Source organism: Polypterus senegalus, chromosome 6 (genome assembly GCF_016835505.1).
Source record: "Polypterus senegalus isolate Bchr_013 chromosome 6, ASM1683550v1, whole genome shotgun sequence".
In the NCBI taxonomy this organism is placed as follows: Eukaryota; Metazoa; Chordata; class Cladistia; order Polypteriformes; family Polypteridae; genus Polypterus; species Polypterus senegalus.
Genome location: NC_053159.1, coordinates 57716121 through 57729739, shown reverse-complemented (window position 1 = coordinate 57729739; position 13619 = coordinate 57716121). Strand labels below are relative to the sequence as shown.

At 40.5% G+C, this 13619-nt stretch overlaps 1 protein-coding gene across 7 annotated transcripts in view; it reads right to left on the bottom strand.

The window, feature by feature from the left end:
- Nucleotides 1-3232: 3232 nt before the first annotated feature.
- Nucleotides 3233-13619, bottom strand: part of LOC120531052 (protein kinase C zeta type) — a 677641-nt gene continuing 667254 nt past the window's right edge. For all 7 annotated transcript variants that reach the window (XM_039756040.1, XM_039756039.1, XM_039756043.1 and 4 more), the window contains one exon: nucleotides 3233-3749. In XM_039756040.1, the coding sequence (XP_039611974.1) occupies nucleotides 3662-3749 (88 nt within the window). In that variant the 3' untranslated portion in view covers nucleotides 3233-3661. The remainder of the gene's footprint in view (nucleotides 3750-13619) is intronic.

The following is a 13619-nucleotide window of genomic DNA, read 5'->3' as shown; positions in this document are numbered from 1 at the left end:
TTTACACCAAGTTTAGTTTTTATACATCGCAATGTGAGCATGGAAACGGGCATACGCAACATTTTAGTGCATACACACCATTTATACATGAAGACCTATAAGTTTTGTGGCGCAGTGAGCATGGGCTCAGATGGAGGAGGTCATGTTTTAATATGCTGGAATTTTATGAAGAAACATTTATTTAGATTTTCAAAAAGCATTTAATAAGGTGCCACATGAGAAGTTGGGCATCAAACTAAAAGAAGTGTTAGTTCAGGGCGTAATGTGTAGATCATTGCAGTATTGACTTAAGAATAGGAAGCAGAAGGCATCTTATCAGAACAGGGTGATGGGAAGAGTCATAACTTTCAGGGGTCAGTGCTGGAGCCAGTAATATTTTTAATATATGCAAATGATCTGGTTAGAAAAATAAGCTGGTTAAGTTTGCTAATGATACCAAGACAGGTGAATCATCATACAATCTTGAATCCACTGAATCATTACAGAGGGACGTGGACAGCACACAGGCTTGGGCAAATTCGTGACAGATGAAATTTAATGTAAACAAATGTAAAGTATTACGTGTAGAAAGTAGAAATGTTAGGTTTGAATACACAGTGAAAACTCTGAAAATCAAAAGTACACCTTATGAGAAGATTTAGGAGACATAGTGGACTCAACACTATTAACTTCCAGACAGTGTTCAGAAGCCATTAAGAAGTGTACCAGAATGTTGAGTTATATAGCACGCCATGTAGAGTACCAAGTCCAAGAAGGTTATACTAAAACTTTTAACACACTGGTTAGGCCTCACGAGAAATACTCAGTACAGCTTTGGTCTCCTGGTTATATAAAGGTCATTGCAGTGATAGAAAGTCCAGAGAAGAGTGACTAGGTTGATTCCAGGACTGCAGGGTTTGAGTTATGATGAAAGATTAAAGGAGTTGACCCTCAGTTGAAGAAAACAGAGATTATGAGGATTCTTGATTGAAGTGTTTAAAATTATGAAGGGAATTAGTACAGTGGATCGAGACCGTTACTTTAAAGTTAGTTCAATAAAAACACAGTAAGAAAGTTGTTAAGGGTAATGTTTATCTTGACACAGAGAGCTATAGACTAATGGAGCATGTTACCATAACAGGCTGCTGGATCCTAGGACATTACTTTAAAACTACACTTGATGTTATCTTGAAGAGGTTTGGTGGATGGGATTGGGGAGGTGAATGGCCTGTTCTCATCAAAATGTTTCTAATGTTGTTCTGTATTTTACAATCAGCACAAGCAACTAAGATCAAACACCTACTTGTTATATACCTTTTTTGTACTTAATGCATTGTCTGCTTTATTTAATACTATTTTTTCATTAAAATACAATGTGACAGAAATAAAAATTCTCAGGTTGGCTTGCTGGAGATTTCTGTTGCAAACTATAAAGCAGCATTTGTCCTGCATTTGAAAATATCCTAATATTCTTTGAATATTCAAAATGTCATTTAGCTATATAAAAAACACAGAAATAAAAAAAAATCTGAATTAATCATAGGGCTAGTGGAGTAATGAAGTAGGGAACTAGACTCCAAACCTGACAGCACTCCAAATACTTTATAAACAGGAATATATAAGCATTGGCAATATCTGCCTTGGGCTGGTGCTCAATACAGAAAATGTAAAATAAAGGATACAGGTTTTTAATTTAATTTTATAATGTGTTTTTAAGACTAATTGTCTAATTCCACAGCACATCAAAATCAAAATAATCAGTAGCTGTTTAATGCTAGATTTCTTTAAATGTTCACACATAATTTAAATTTATATCAAAGAATTCATTTTATAAAATATTTCTCCTCCGCACACCTCTTGAACACGTTTTGCTTTGTACTTTTAAATTCTGGTTACAAAAGAGTCCCTGCTACTGAAACATTTGTAACAACCTGAAGCTTTTGTAAAACTGTATACACTTGACAAAGAACTAGTTCAGTTTCACATTTATTGCTTATCTTAAGCTCAAGAGGAAATATGGAAGTCTAGAGTAATAAATATCAACGTTAGGAACAAATCACTGCAAATTTTAGATGAAAAATACAAGGTCTTAAAAGTTTAGGGTTAAATACAATTATTCATATTTTTAATTAAAATGGCAATGCAGATATTCTAATTTCAAGGTGGTGTTCGGCTAGAATATACTGTACATTTTATCCAATCAAATGATCCAAGATTTTCATTCCTTTTCTTCCAAAATAAGCATGTACAGTGTTTAGATGATTACGAAAACATTTGAAATAATTATTTTATATAATTATAATATTTGCATTTCAAAAAAGGAATACAGTACATGTCTAAATCAATAATTTTATACTCAGTCATAATTTGTTTTAAGTAGTCCCCGTACAGATAAAACAAACACATTTAACAAACCATAGGAAATATACCAGCTGACAAGGTCAGAAATTAAGAGACAAATCTAGAATAAAAAAAAGATCTGACAAGCTAAACTTTGGTGTAATCAACAGAATTACAGAAAAACATGTGGTATAATATGCCAAAAACTACCAAAGCAGAAAAACTAGAAACTGAGGAATGTAATCTGTAGAAGGAAGAAAAAAAATTGCATGATTTTTGTAGTCTTGTTTTAAAGAAGTCACTTTTACAAGTTCTTTTACATCTTTTTGCTAACAGAAATTTCAACTTAATAAAAGTTGAGTACTGTAAGTTTGGCACATTTACATTCTGTATTATTTGGAAGAAACACACCTTACATATTTCAGAATTTTCTTTCAGACTCTGTTGACATACTTTAAAGTTCCTAATTTAAGTACTAATACCAAATCAAACATTTGATTACCAAATATTAATATGTTAAATATTAATATGTTAAGAACTTATCAGAATTAGAAGATACTAATTCTCTTCAAAGTATTTCTTAATTAGTCCAGATAACTGTTTACCAGGTTACCACTTCCAAGGTTGTCAGTACCTCGACATCCACAATCGAGTTTCAATATTTTGATGTGCACTGCTGTAGAGAGTCTGATTAATAGCAATGAAAGCATCAGAAGTGCAAATAGGGATCTGCGTAGAAATCAAACAAATTTCAATAGGCACTTTTTACACTTCTGCTCCGCCCCTTTCTGCTGTCCTTTTTTTTAAAATAAATAAATACAGTAGCTGTGATTTACAGAGCTAATATTTATACTTTACTGTATACTTGTATATTTTATAAGATTAAAATATCATCATTTTAGACCTGTCCTCCTTAATAATATCTAACATTTATTAAAACAAAAAGTGCACAAACCAAGTTCTAAAAGTAGAACTCTGATGTTCCCAGGGTTGAAAGTAATATTTTCAGATCTGTAATTCAAGCAGGCACAAAAATGCACAGGCGTTTTATATTTACAAACTCTTTAGTAGTGACACAACCAAAATAGTTAAAACATGAATATCAGTAGTAGGTGGGTGAAAAGCTATCACTGTCCAACCAGTTTGATTTTTTTTACTTAAATAACTTTGCAGCACATTCCCAAACAAACATTCAGATTTGTTTTGAGAGTCAGGCTAGTCTTCCCACTTTTGCATACATGCAGTAGGTTTCTTGTTTCTTTTCCTTTTCCTATGACCAGTGGCTACTGTAGAACATGGCCTATGATACACAGGCAACAGAATCAAATTGGATCCTCTTTCTTCATAAGGCTTCTTCTGTTGATAGCAGCAAAGGGTTAATGTATTCAAATCCTTCAAATTCCGTCTGATCTATTCTTTTGATAACATCTCTGAAAGTAAAGAAGGTTTATATGTATCATTATACGATTATATATCACCACAAAAACTGTTTTAGTTATAGACAGTCAAATTCAGTTTTCTGTGCAGAAATAATGATGTGTGGACAAAATCTAAGGCTTAAATAGGGAACAGAGTCACGCCTTGCACAACACCTTGTAAAATGTAACAATTTTTAGAAATAGATTCCACTTTCCACTTTAGAATTCTGACACTGTTAAAATGCATGATATCATACTGTTTGTTTGTATAAAATGTGCTTATCAACATATCTTTAAAGACGGTTACAATTTCACATGAAAAAAACTGTAAAAACAGGTGACTTGGTAAATAAAAATTCAACCTTTTTTAAGATATAAAAAATTGAAATGACACATTTCTTATATAGTTGCTTGTCTTTTATTGATAAAGAGGAAGGTCACCATAATATTGCAGAGAAAGCAATTGTGCTGACAGCACTTGTTTCATCACTGGTAGTTTTTAGACAGGAGAGAGGAGAGAGAGGTTAGGAGCATGCGCTGATACAGCGCATTTCCACACACACCACATGACATACCAACTCAGGATCCCAGATTAGGACCCGTGTGCAGCCATGCAACAGGTGAACACTCAGCACCACACTAGTAAAGATGGAGTGGAACCAGTGTGAGGTTTTTATGGTGGCTGGAGTGCCAATTCTGCCACCAACCCCCAAGTTTTTCCCTGCAGGTTGGAGGGCCTACGTGCAGGGCTGTATACAGATTAACATCATACTCAGGACAGAGCAATTGCAGGTTTAAGGGCCTTACTCAAGGGGCCAACAGATCAGAGTCCCTTTTGGCATTTATGGGATTTGAAACGGCAATCTTCCGATTGCCAATGCAGATCCCTAGCCCCAGAGCCACCACTCCGCCCATTTAGACAAGAGATCACTCCAAATTTAGCTTAGCAGTAATATAGTTACACCCAACTTCAAAACATTATCTTTACCTACAGGTCAAATGGTCAGATTAGACGAGACTTTCATTTTTTTTAATTCACAAGGTCATATTTAAAGAAATAATACTGTATAGCCAACAACAAAATCTCATTCCAAACTTGTAACTAGGTAGAGGGAAAACCGTGGTGAAAGGCTGCTGCAGAGTCTAAGCAGTTTGCAATACGTGAAGAAAAAAATGTGTTTAGGCTGTTTCAGAAAATTCCACAGTAGAATATTAGGACATTGATCTATGATTAAAACAAGAAAGATCATTTCACAGTGTTTTGGCAGGTTGCACATTCAAAAACAAAAACAGTTTTCATACTGGAGGGATACATTTTGAGCAGATGCAGCAACACTAAATAAAATAAACTGTAGAGGCAGTTAAAGAGAAGAGTGTCAGGTTTAAATATACATATATAATGCAGGATAGGTTTAATACATAATTTAGAACAGTAAGAAATTAAAGAGAACTTTGTTGTGAGTAAATAAAGAGCTAAAAAGGATATTACAAAGGAAACCAATAACCACAGGACAAATGAGTGTGATGGTTTAAAAGGATATTACGAAGCCTAAAAGGCAGCTGGAGATTTATTGCAGAAAAAAATATGTAAGATAACCCAAAAAGATTCTTTCAATATTTTTGTAGAACAAGAATGGTCAAGGAGAAGGCAAAGAGTATTAGAAAAGGAAAATGCAAGGTACAATATACAGAGAAATGGTAAATACTTTAAACTTATATTTGGTATATGTTATAGTTTATATGTGTGTAGAAGTCAATAATCTCCCAAAAGTAAACAAGGATTACTAAGGAGGTAGTTAGTTATTAGGAAAATATGCTGCGGTGTGAAAAACTATTTGCCCCCTTCCTGATTTCTTATTCTTTTGCATGTTTGTCACACAAAATGTTTCTGATCATCAAACACATTTAACCATTAGTCAAATATACTGTAACACAAGTAAACACAAAATGCAGTTTTTAAATGATGGTTTTTATTATTTAGGGAGAAAAAAAAATCCAAACCTACATGGCCCTGTGTGAAAAAGTAATTGCCCCCTGAACCTAATAACTGGTTGGGCCACCCTTAGCAGCAATAACTGCAATCAAGCATTTGCAATAACTTGCAATGAGTCTTTACAGCTCTGGAGGAATTTTGGCCCACTCATCTTTGCAGAATTGTTGTAATTCAGCTTTATTTGAGGGTTTTCTAGCATGAACCACCTTTTTAAGGTCATGCCATAGCATCTCAATTGGATTCAGGTCAGGACTTTGACTAGGCCACTCCAAAGTCTTCATTTTGTTTTTCTTCAGCCATTCAGAGGTGGATTTGCTGGCATGTTTTGGGTCATTGTCCTGTTGCAGCACCCAAGATCGCTTCAGCTTGAGTTGACGAACAGATGGCCGGACATTCTCCTTCAGGATTTTTTGGTAGACAGTAGAATTCATGGTTCCATCTATCACAGCAAGCCTTCCAGGTCCTGAAGCAGCAAAACAACCCCAGACCATCACACTACCACCACCATATTTTACTGTTGGTATGATGTTCTTTTTCTGAAATGCTGTGTTCCTTTTACGCCAGATGTAACGGGACATTTGCCTTCCAAAAAGTTCAACTTTTGCCTCATCAGTCCACAAGGTATTTTCCCAAAAGTCTTGGCAATCATTGAGATGTTTCTTAGCAAAATTGAAACGAGTCCTAATGTTCTTTTTGCTTAACAGTGGTTTGTGTTTTGGAAATCTGCCATGCAGGCCGATTTTGCCCAGTCTCTTTCTTATGGTAGAGTCGTGAACACTGACCTTAATTAAGGCAAGTGAGGCCAGCAGTTCTTTAGACGTTGTCCTGGGGTCTTTTGTGATCTCTCGGATGAGTCATCTCTGCGCTCTTGGGGTAATTTTTGTCGGCCGGCCACTCCTGGGAAGGTTCACCACTGTTCCATGTTTTTGCCATTTGTGGATAATGGCTCTTACTGTGGTTCGCTGGAGTCCCAAAGCTTTAGAAATGGCTTTATAACCTTTACCAGACTGATAGATCTCAATTACTTCTGTTCTCATTTGTTCCTGAATTTCTTTGGATCTTGGCATGATGTCTAGCTTTTGAGGTGCTTTTGGTCTACTTCTCTATGTCAGGCAGCTCCTATTTAAGCGATTTCTTGATTGAAACAGGTGTGGCAGTAATCAGGCCTGGGGGTGGCTACGGAAATTGAACTCAGGTGTGATACACCACAGTTAGGTTATTTTTTAACAAGGGGGCAATTACTTTTTCACACAGGGCCATGTAGGTTTGGATTTTTTCTCCTAAATAATAAAAACCATCATTTAAAAACTGCATTTTGTGTTTACTTGTGTTATATTTGACTAATGGTTAAATGTGTTTGATGATCAGAAACAGTTTGTGTGACAAACATGCAAAAGAATAAGAAATCAGGAAGGGGGAAAATAGTTTTTCACACCACTGTATGTCTATCTCATATTGACTCTGAAGTTGATCTTTTAATAGGAATCAACTACCCAAAAATCTTCAACCAGTCACGAATTATACCTAGCCAAGGAGGTGGACCTCATGCCATGAAACCTGCACTTGGATGGGTGGTTGGTGGACCACACAAAGAGATAAATGACCTCGTAAAACAAAGTGGTAAGATTTCTAAACATTCCATCAACTGTATGTCAATAACAGAGATTGAAGATATGTTGCTGCAACAGTATAACACAGATTTTCCAGAGCGCAGCTGTGAAGAAAAGGAGATGTCACAGGAAGACATCGAGTTCATGCGTATAGCCTCAGAATCTGCGAGACTGGTAGGTGGCCACTATTGTTTAAATTTACCCTTGAAGGATGAAACACTTAAAATGCAGAATAACCGCTGTATTGCTGAAAAGCGTTCTATTGGACTCAAATGAAAATTGAGCAAAAATTCAGGTTTCCACGAAGACTATAAAGCCTTCATGAAAGACATTATAGACAATGGTTATGCTGTTAAGGTACCCAAAGAAAGCCTGAATTGCAATGAAGGCAGAGTGTGGTAAATCCCACATCATGGTGTGTATCATCCAAAGAAAAATAGGATTTGAGTGGTCTTTGACTGCACTGCCACCTCCCAGGGGATTTCACTTAATGAACAATTACTAAAAGGCCCTGACCTAACTAACACACTCATTGGCATCCTTACAAGAATCAGAAAGGAGCCAGTAGCCTTAATGGCAGACATTAAGTCAATGTTCTACCAAGTTAAGATACCAGACAAAAACACTGATCTTTTACGTTTTCTATGGTGGCCTGAAGGCAATCTAAGTAAATAGAATTCAAAATAACAGTACATCTTTTTGGTGCTACTTCTTCACCTAGTTGTGCTTCTTATGCTTTGCATAGAACAGCCAAAGATGCCAGAGATGCATTTCCTGAGGAAGCTGTTAACACCGTTCTCAACAACTTCTACGTGGATAACAATTTAAGGTCAGTGACAACAGAAGAACAAGCAATAAAGCTGGCAAAAGACCTCCAAGCTCTATGCCTCAAAGGGGGATTCCATTTGACTAAGTGGGTGAGTAACAACAGAGCAGTTTTATTGTCCACTAGCAAAATACCCGCACTTCGCAGCGGAGAAGTAGTGTGTTAAAGAAGTTAAGAAAAAGAAAAGGAAACATTTTAAAAATAACGTAACATGATTGTCAATGTAATTGTTTTGTCACTGTTATGAGTGTTGCTGTCATATATATATATATATATGAGAAGCCGGCAGTCCTCCACAGTCATCCCCTTAGCGAGGACGCGTCATCTGGGCCTTGACTGCATTGCCCCTGTCCTCGAGCGAACCTTGGGGGGACGGTGTACCTCCTGTCTCCCCGGGGACAATGGCGCCACTCATGGCCCGGTCGCCGGCAATTGTAACACCGACGAAGCCCTCCTGGTTGCTTCCCTCTGCGGGACCAAAGACATCTCGGGAACTCCATCAGTGTCGTCTCCGCCCTTTCACCTGCCAGGGAGGGCATTACGGCCGCTTGGCTGCCCTCAAGCCTTCTCTCAGACATGTCAGGAGACCCATGCTTTGGTTTGGGGACCTCCTGTTTCATCTGGGGCTTGTGCTCAGCTTGAGGCTCTGTATGGAAAGAAGAAAGCCTCTTTGCTGTCTGTGCACCCGTTGTCCTACGATTAGTAGGAGGCGGCGTCAATAGCTTCGCTTCGTGCCGGGGAACAGCACCATTCAGCTGCCCCGGGACGAGCGGCGCTACCTCGCACATACAACCGGGCGGCCCCGTCACACGCATGCCCCGGACCGTTTACTCCTTTTACCAACCGGTCGGTCATTGTGCCACAATCCTTTGTCGGGTACACGGTGCTTTAACACGCGCTACTTATTGTTTGCGGTGCCGGTTCGCACTGTGTCCCTTTATGCTCTACGACATGGGAGGGACTTACCAGCGCTCCCGCATCGACCACCTCCGGAGCTTCCCGGCCCAGCCGCTGCACGAAATCCACTAGTGCCTTCAAGGGTGCTGCTGCCGTCGCTCCCAGTTCCTCCTCTCGTTCTTTCAGTTCACCATATTCCTGCAAGAAACGGCGTAAGGGCGCGAGGTATTCCTCGAGCCCCCGTAAGTCCAAACAGTTAATGTTTACGGCCGGAGTGGTTTGCGCTTCCGCGTTTCGCTTACCCGCCAGCCGGGAACCAATGAGCACGTCCCCTCCTGGCACGTGTTCAGCTGGGTCGCACAAAGGCTCTTGGGACTTGGAGTACTCAGAGGAATGGCTGGCTACTCCGAGCCGGCTAAGATCTGCCTTTTCTTTTCCACCGGCAGACCCTTCAGCCACAACCCGTCCCTCTTCGTCTGTTGCGGCGTGTTTCAGTGGCGCTTCGCTCGCCTTCCCCTTCCCTTTCAGGAGGCTCGGACCCGTCAGGAGACGACCGGCCTCGTCGGAGGACTCCGGGTAACCTTCACCATCCCGCCATCCACCGCGGGTGACCAGTCTGTTGTCGTCACTTACTTTCCATTTTGCCAGACCACGAGGCAGGCATCTGAGACGCCGCTAATAGTCTGTCTGCGGGCGTCTGCAAAACAGGATAAATACCCCCCCCCGTACGTCGGGCGGTTTACCTGCGCATACCTCCGTAGCAGGCGGCGACGTCCCCAGAGCATCTAGGGAATCCGAGGCACTCGACCGCTCGCCGTGTCCCGATAGTCGCGCTACTCGGGCTAGCTCAGCCTGAATTAGCTCTCGGTCTTCCACGCTCCCGGTCAGGTAGGTCCAGGTCAACTCTGCGTCGGTTAGAGTCCGTACCCCGTGGGCACTGACCTTTTTTCCCCCGTCATCTTCCCCATCACGGTCGGAATAGGTATGACGCTAACTGCCGTAGCGTTTTAAGTAGGGTGTGGTGTTCGCAATTGCATAAAAAAATGGGGAATCCACCGAGGGTTGTCTGCCCACAAAAAAATTTGTTTTAAGTGCAGGTCCTCTGCCAACAGACGGCCAGAGTATCCTGCCGGCTACGCCAGTGTGGCAGTAGGGGGCGCTAGTGCTCCCTTGAACCCTCAGGTACAACTCCAGACACCAGGTAAAAGTCCAATACTTTTTACTTTGTTCTTCAGTGCACCAAGCACCCTCCACACTACTCATACAATTACACTAAACTCTTTTTCACACAATCAACTATTAACTCTCCTCCTCGCCCAGACACTTTGCTCCTCCACCTCCCAGCACAGCTCAGTGTCTAGACTGAGCCACAGTCCTCTTAAAGCCCCTGACCCGGAGGTGTTCCTGTCCCAGCAGTCCACAGTTCCTTATTCCTTCCAGGTCAGGGCAATCAGTCTTTTATTTTAACCCGGGAGCACATCATTCCTTCCCGTCACGTGACCGTGACATACCCCCGGGTCATAAGGCACAAAAGAGCCCATAAGCCCCCCCTACAGCGACTCCTGGTGGCCCCCAAGGTATCCAGCAGGGCTGTGTATAAATACTACAAAGTCCATGAGGCCCTGCTGGACCTCGGGGCACTATCCTGCTGTCGGGAGGGCTCCTCCTGGCGGCCTGGGGGTGTGGATCGGCATGAGAAGCCAGCAATCCTCCACAATTTATATAATTATATATATATATATATATATATATATATATATGTATACACATACACACACACAGACATACACACATATAAACATATATACATATCTATATACAGTATGTATACATATACACATCCACATATATATACATATATATATTGTGACGGACAGCCGGGTCCCATGCCCGGCCGGGACGCCTCTGCCGCATACGTCCCGGGGGAGCCATCATGGACATTACAATATGTTCCTTATATACCTTCCCCGGGGCGCTTGGGGGCAGTCTCCCTGGCAGTGGATTCCTCCTCACTCCCCCGTGGCTCCATGGAACATGGAGTCCACCACAGCAGCCCGGTTGGGAGATGGGGTGGCCGCTAGGGGGTGCTGCAGAGAACCAGCCACCACACTGGACAGTTTATCAGCCCCACCCGGAGGTGCAATTAAGACCAGCTGGTCAGGCACCTGGATCACTTCCGGGTGGGGTATAAAAGGACCCGCTTCCCAGCAATCGAGGCCAGAATCGTGAGGGAGAGGACGAGGTTGCCTGGGAGGAGTGGTGGAGCAGGAAAGTGTTTGGTTGTGTTTGGATTTTGTACTTGGGACTGTGTTTGGGCTGTGTGGCACGGGGAAGACGTGTCACACGGCTGAAAAAACAAAATAAAAGATCCTTGAGTGTGAACACGTGCCTCTGCGTATTCTGTGCCGGGTCGGGCGCTATATAGCGCCTTTATCACAATATATACACATATCAACATATATATATACACATACATATACACAAACACACATACATATATACATATGCACATACATACATACAGATAAATATACACATATATACACACATACATACATATACATATATATATATATATATATATATATATATATATATATATATATATAGACATACATACACACACACACACACACACACACACACATATATATATATATATATATACAGAGTGGAACCTCGGTTTGCGAGCATAATTCGTTCCGGAAACATGCTCGTAATCCAAAACACTCGTATATCAAAGCAAATTTCCCCATAAGAAATAATGGAAACTCAGATGATTCGTTCCACAACCCAAAACTATTCATATAAAAATGATTAAGACAAAGTATAAAGTAAAATACATAATACAAATTAACCTGCACTTTACCTTTAAAAAGAATCATGGCTGGGGTGAGTTTCTAAACTCATGTGGGATTCCACCCAACAGGAAGACACGCAGAAGAGTGTCCCAAAGCAATCGCAGTCTCCCAGCGCTGTAGCAGTTCGCCGTATAAGCGCATCCAAAAAGATCGCAGACATGCTATAAGCGCCTGTCGTCAATGGGTCATACAAGGAACATTATAAAGATCCCGCTGCAATAAATAACAGCGCTGTTGCTGTTTCAAGCTGAATAAAACTAGTGTTAAAGTACTGAGACTCAGCTTCGTGTTTTGGGGAGCAAGATGGGGACTCGCACTTCACAGCGCACACACACAGTCACAATGCTGTAGTAAACAGTGAGACGCGCTGGGCGAGCGAGATAAGGAGAGAGTATGAGGGGCCAAACAGGCCATAAATCATATATTTATGTGTGTAATCTATTGGTTTATGTGTGAACACTATTGAATTATGAATATTTACTATCGGTTTGCGTGCATACATACTTGGTTTGCCTGCATACAATACTGGTTTCATTCATATGAACTATATTGGTTCGTGTCCGTATATTATCCGTTTGTACGTGCATATCACTGGTTTGCATATGAACAATATTGATTTGCGTGTATACATCACTGGTTCCAGTACGCTTGTTATTGGTTTGTGAGTGAACTGCATTGGTTTACGCTTGCATGTTATCGGTTTGCGTATGAATCATATTGGCTTGCGTCCTGTGACGGTCTAACAATGGATTTGCGTCTGCACTATATTGGTTTCATGTGGGTAACCTGTCGATTTTGCGCTTGAACTCTATTGGTTGTATGCGTGCACTATGTTGGTTTCGCGTATGAAACATATTGGTTATGCGTGCGCACCCTATCGCAACTCTGTGTATGAACTATATCGGTTCTGCGTGTGAACTATATTGGTTGTTCACGTGATCTTCAGAGGAAATGGGCGGAGCAAGAAACAGAAACTCAAGGGCCGGTAGAGTCATGGAGTGTAAAGACCAGTGGCTAGAAGACGCATCTGCGTTTAAACGGCACTATATATTTTTTCCGTTTAATTCGTTTGCGAAAGGACTTTGTGGTAATTATTACTATTTAACAGAATCTACCCTTGAGTCTGTAATGAACACAAAGCTGAAGTTAGGTACGTATTGGGCCGTCGTCTTATTTGATTCCGCACCCGGCGACAGTACTTCTTCACACAACTTTTGAAACTAGTTATTCATTCTGAAGGCAAAATATTCTACATTTACAAACGCCTTTATGCAACATACAACATTTAGATACTACTGGTTACATTCGCCCAGTGCCCCCGACGCTGCAAAGACAGCGGATTAATGTACACTGTAGAATATTTTGCCTTGCTGTTAATATAGAAGAAGAAGCTGGTTTGTGAATAAGTAGCTGACTGCAAACTTATACTTAATTTAGCTAGAAGTGAATAAAAAGGCAGCTGAATGTGCACCTAACTTAAAAATAATTACCACCAAACCCTTTCACAAACATACTGTGGCTTGCAAAAGTATTCAATCCCCTTGAAAGTTGTCATAATTTTATGCAAGACAAAATATTTGTACATATTTATTCATTCCATATTTTTTCTTATGCTGTAACAAAACATTTCCAAAGTCAAAATAAACTATTTTATGTAGACATTTAATTGAAGAAGAAAATCTCCAAAGTTAGTGT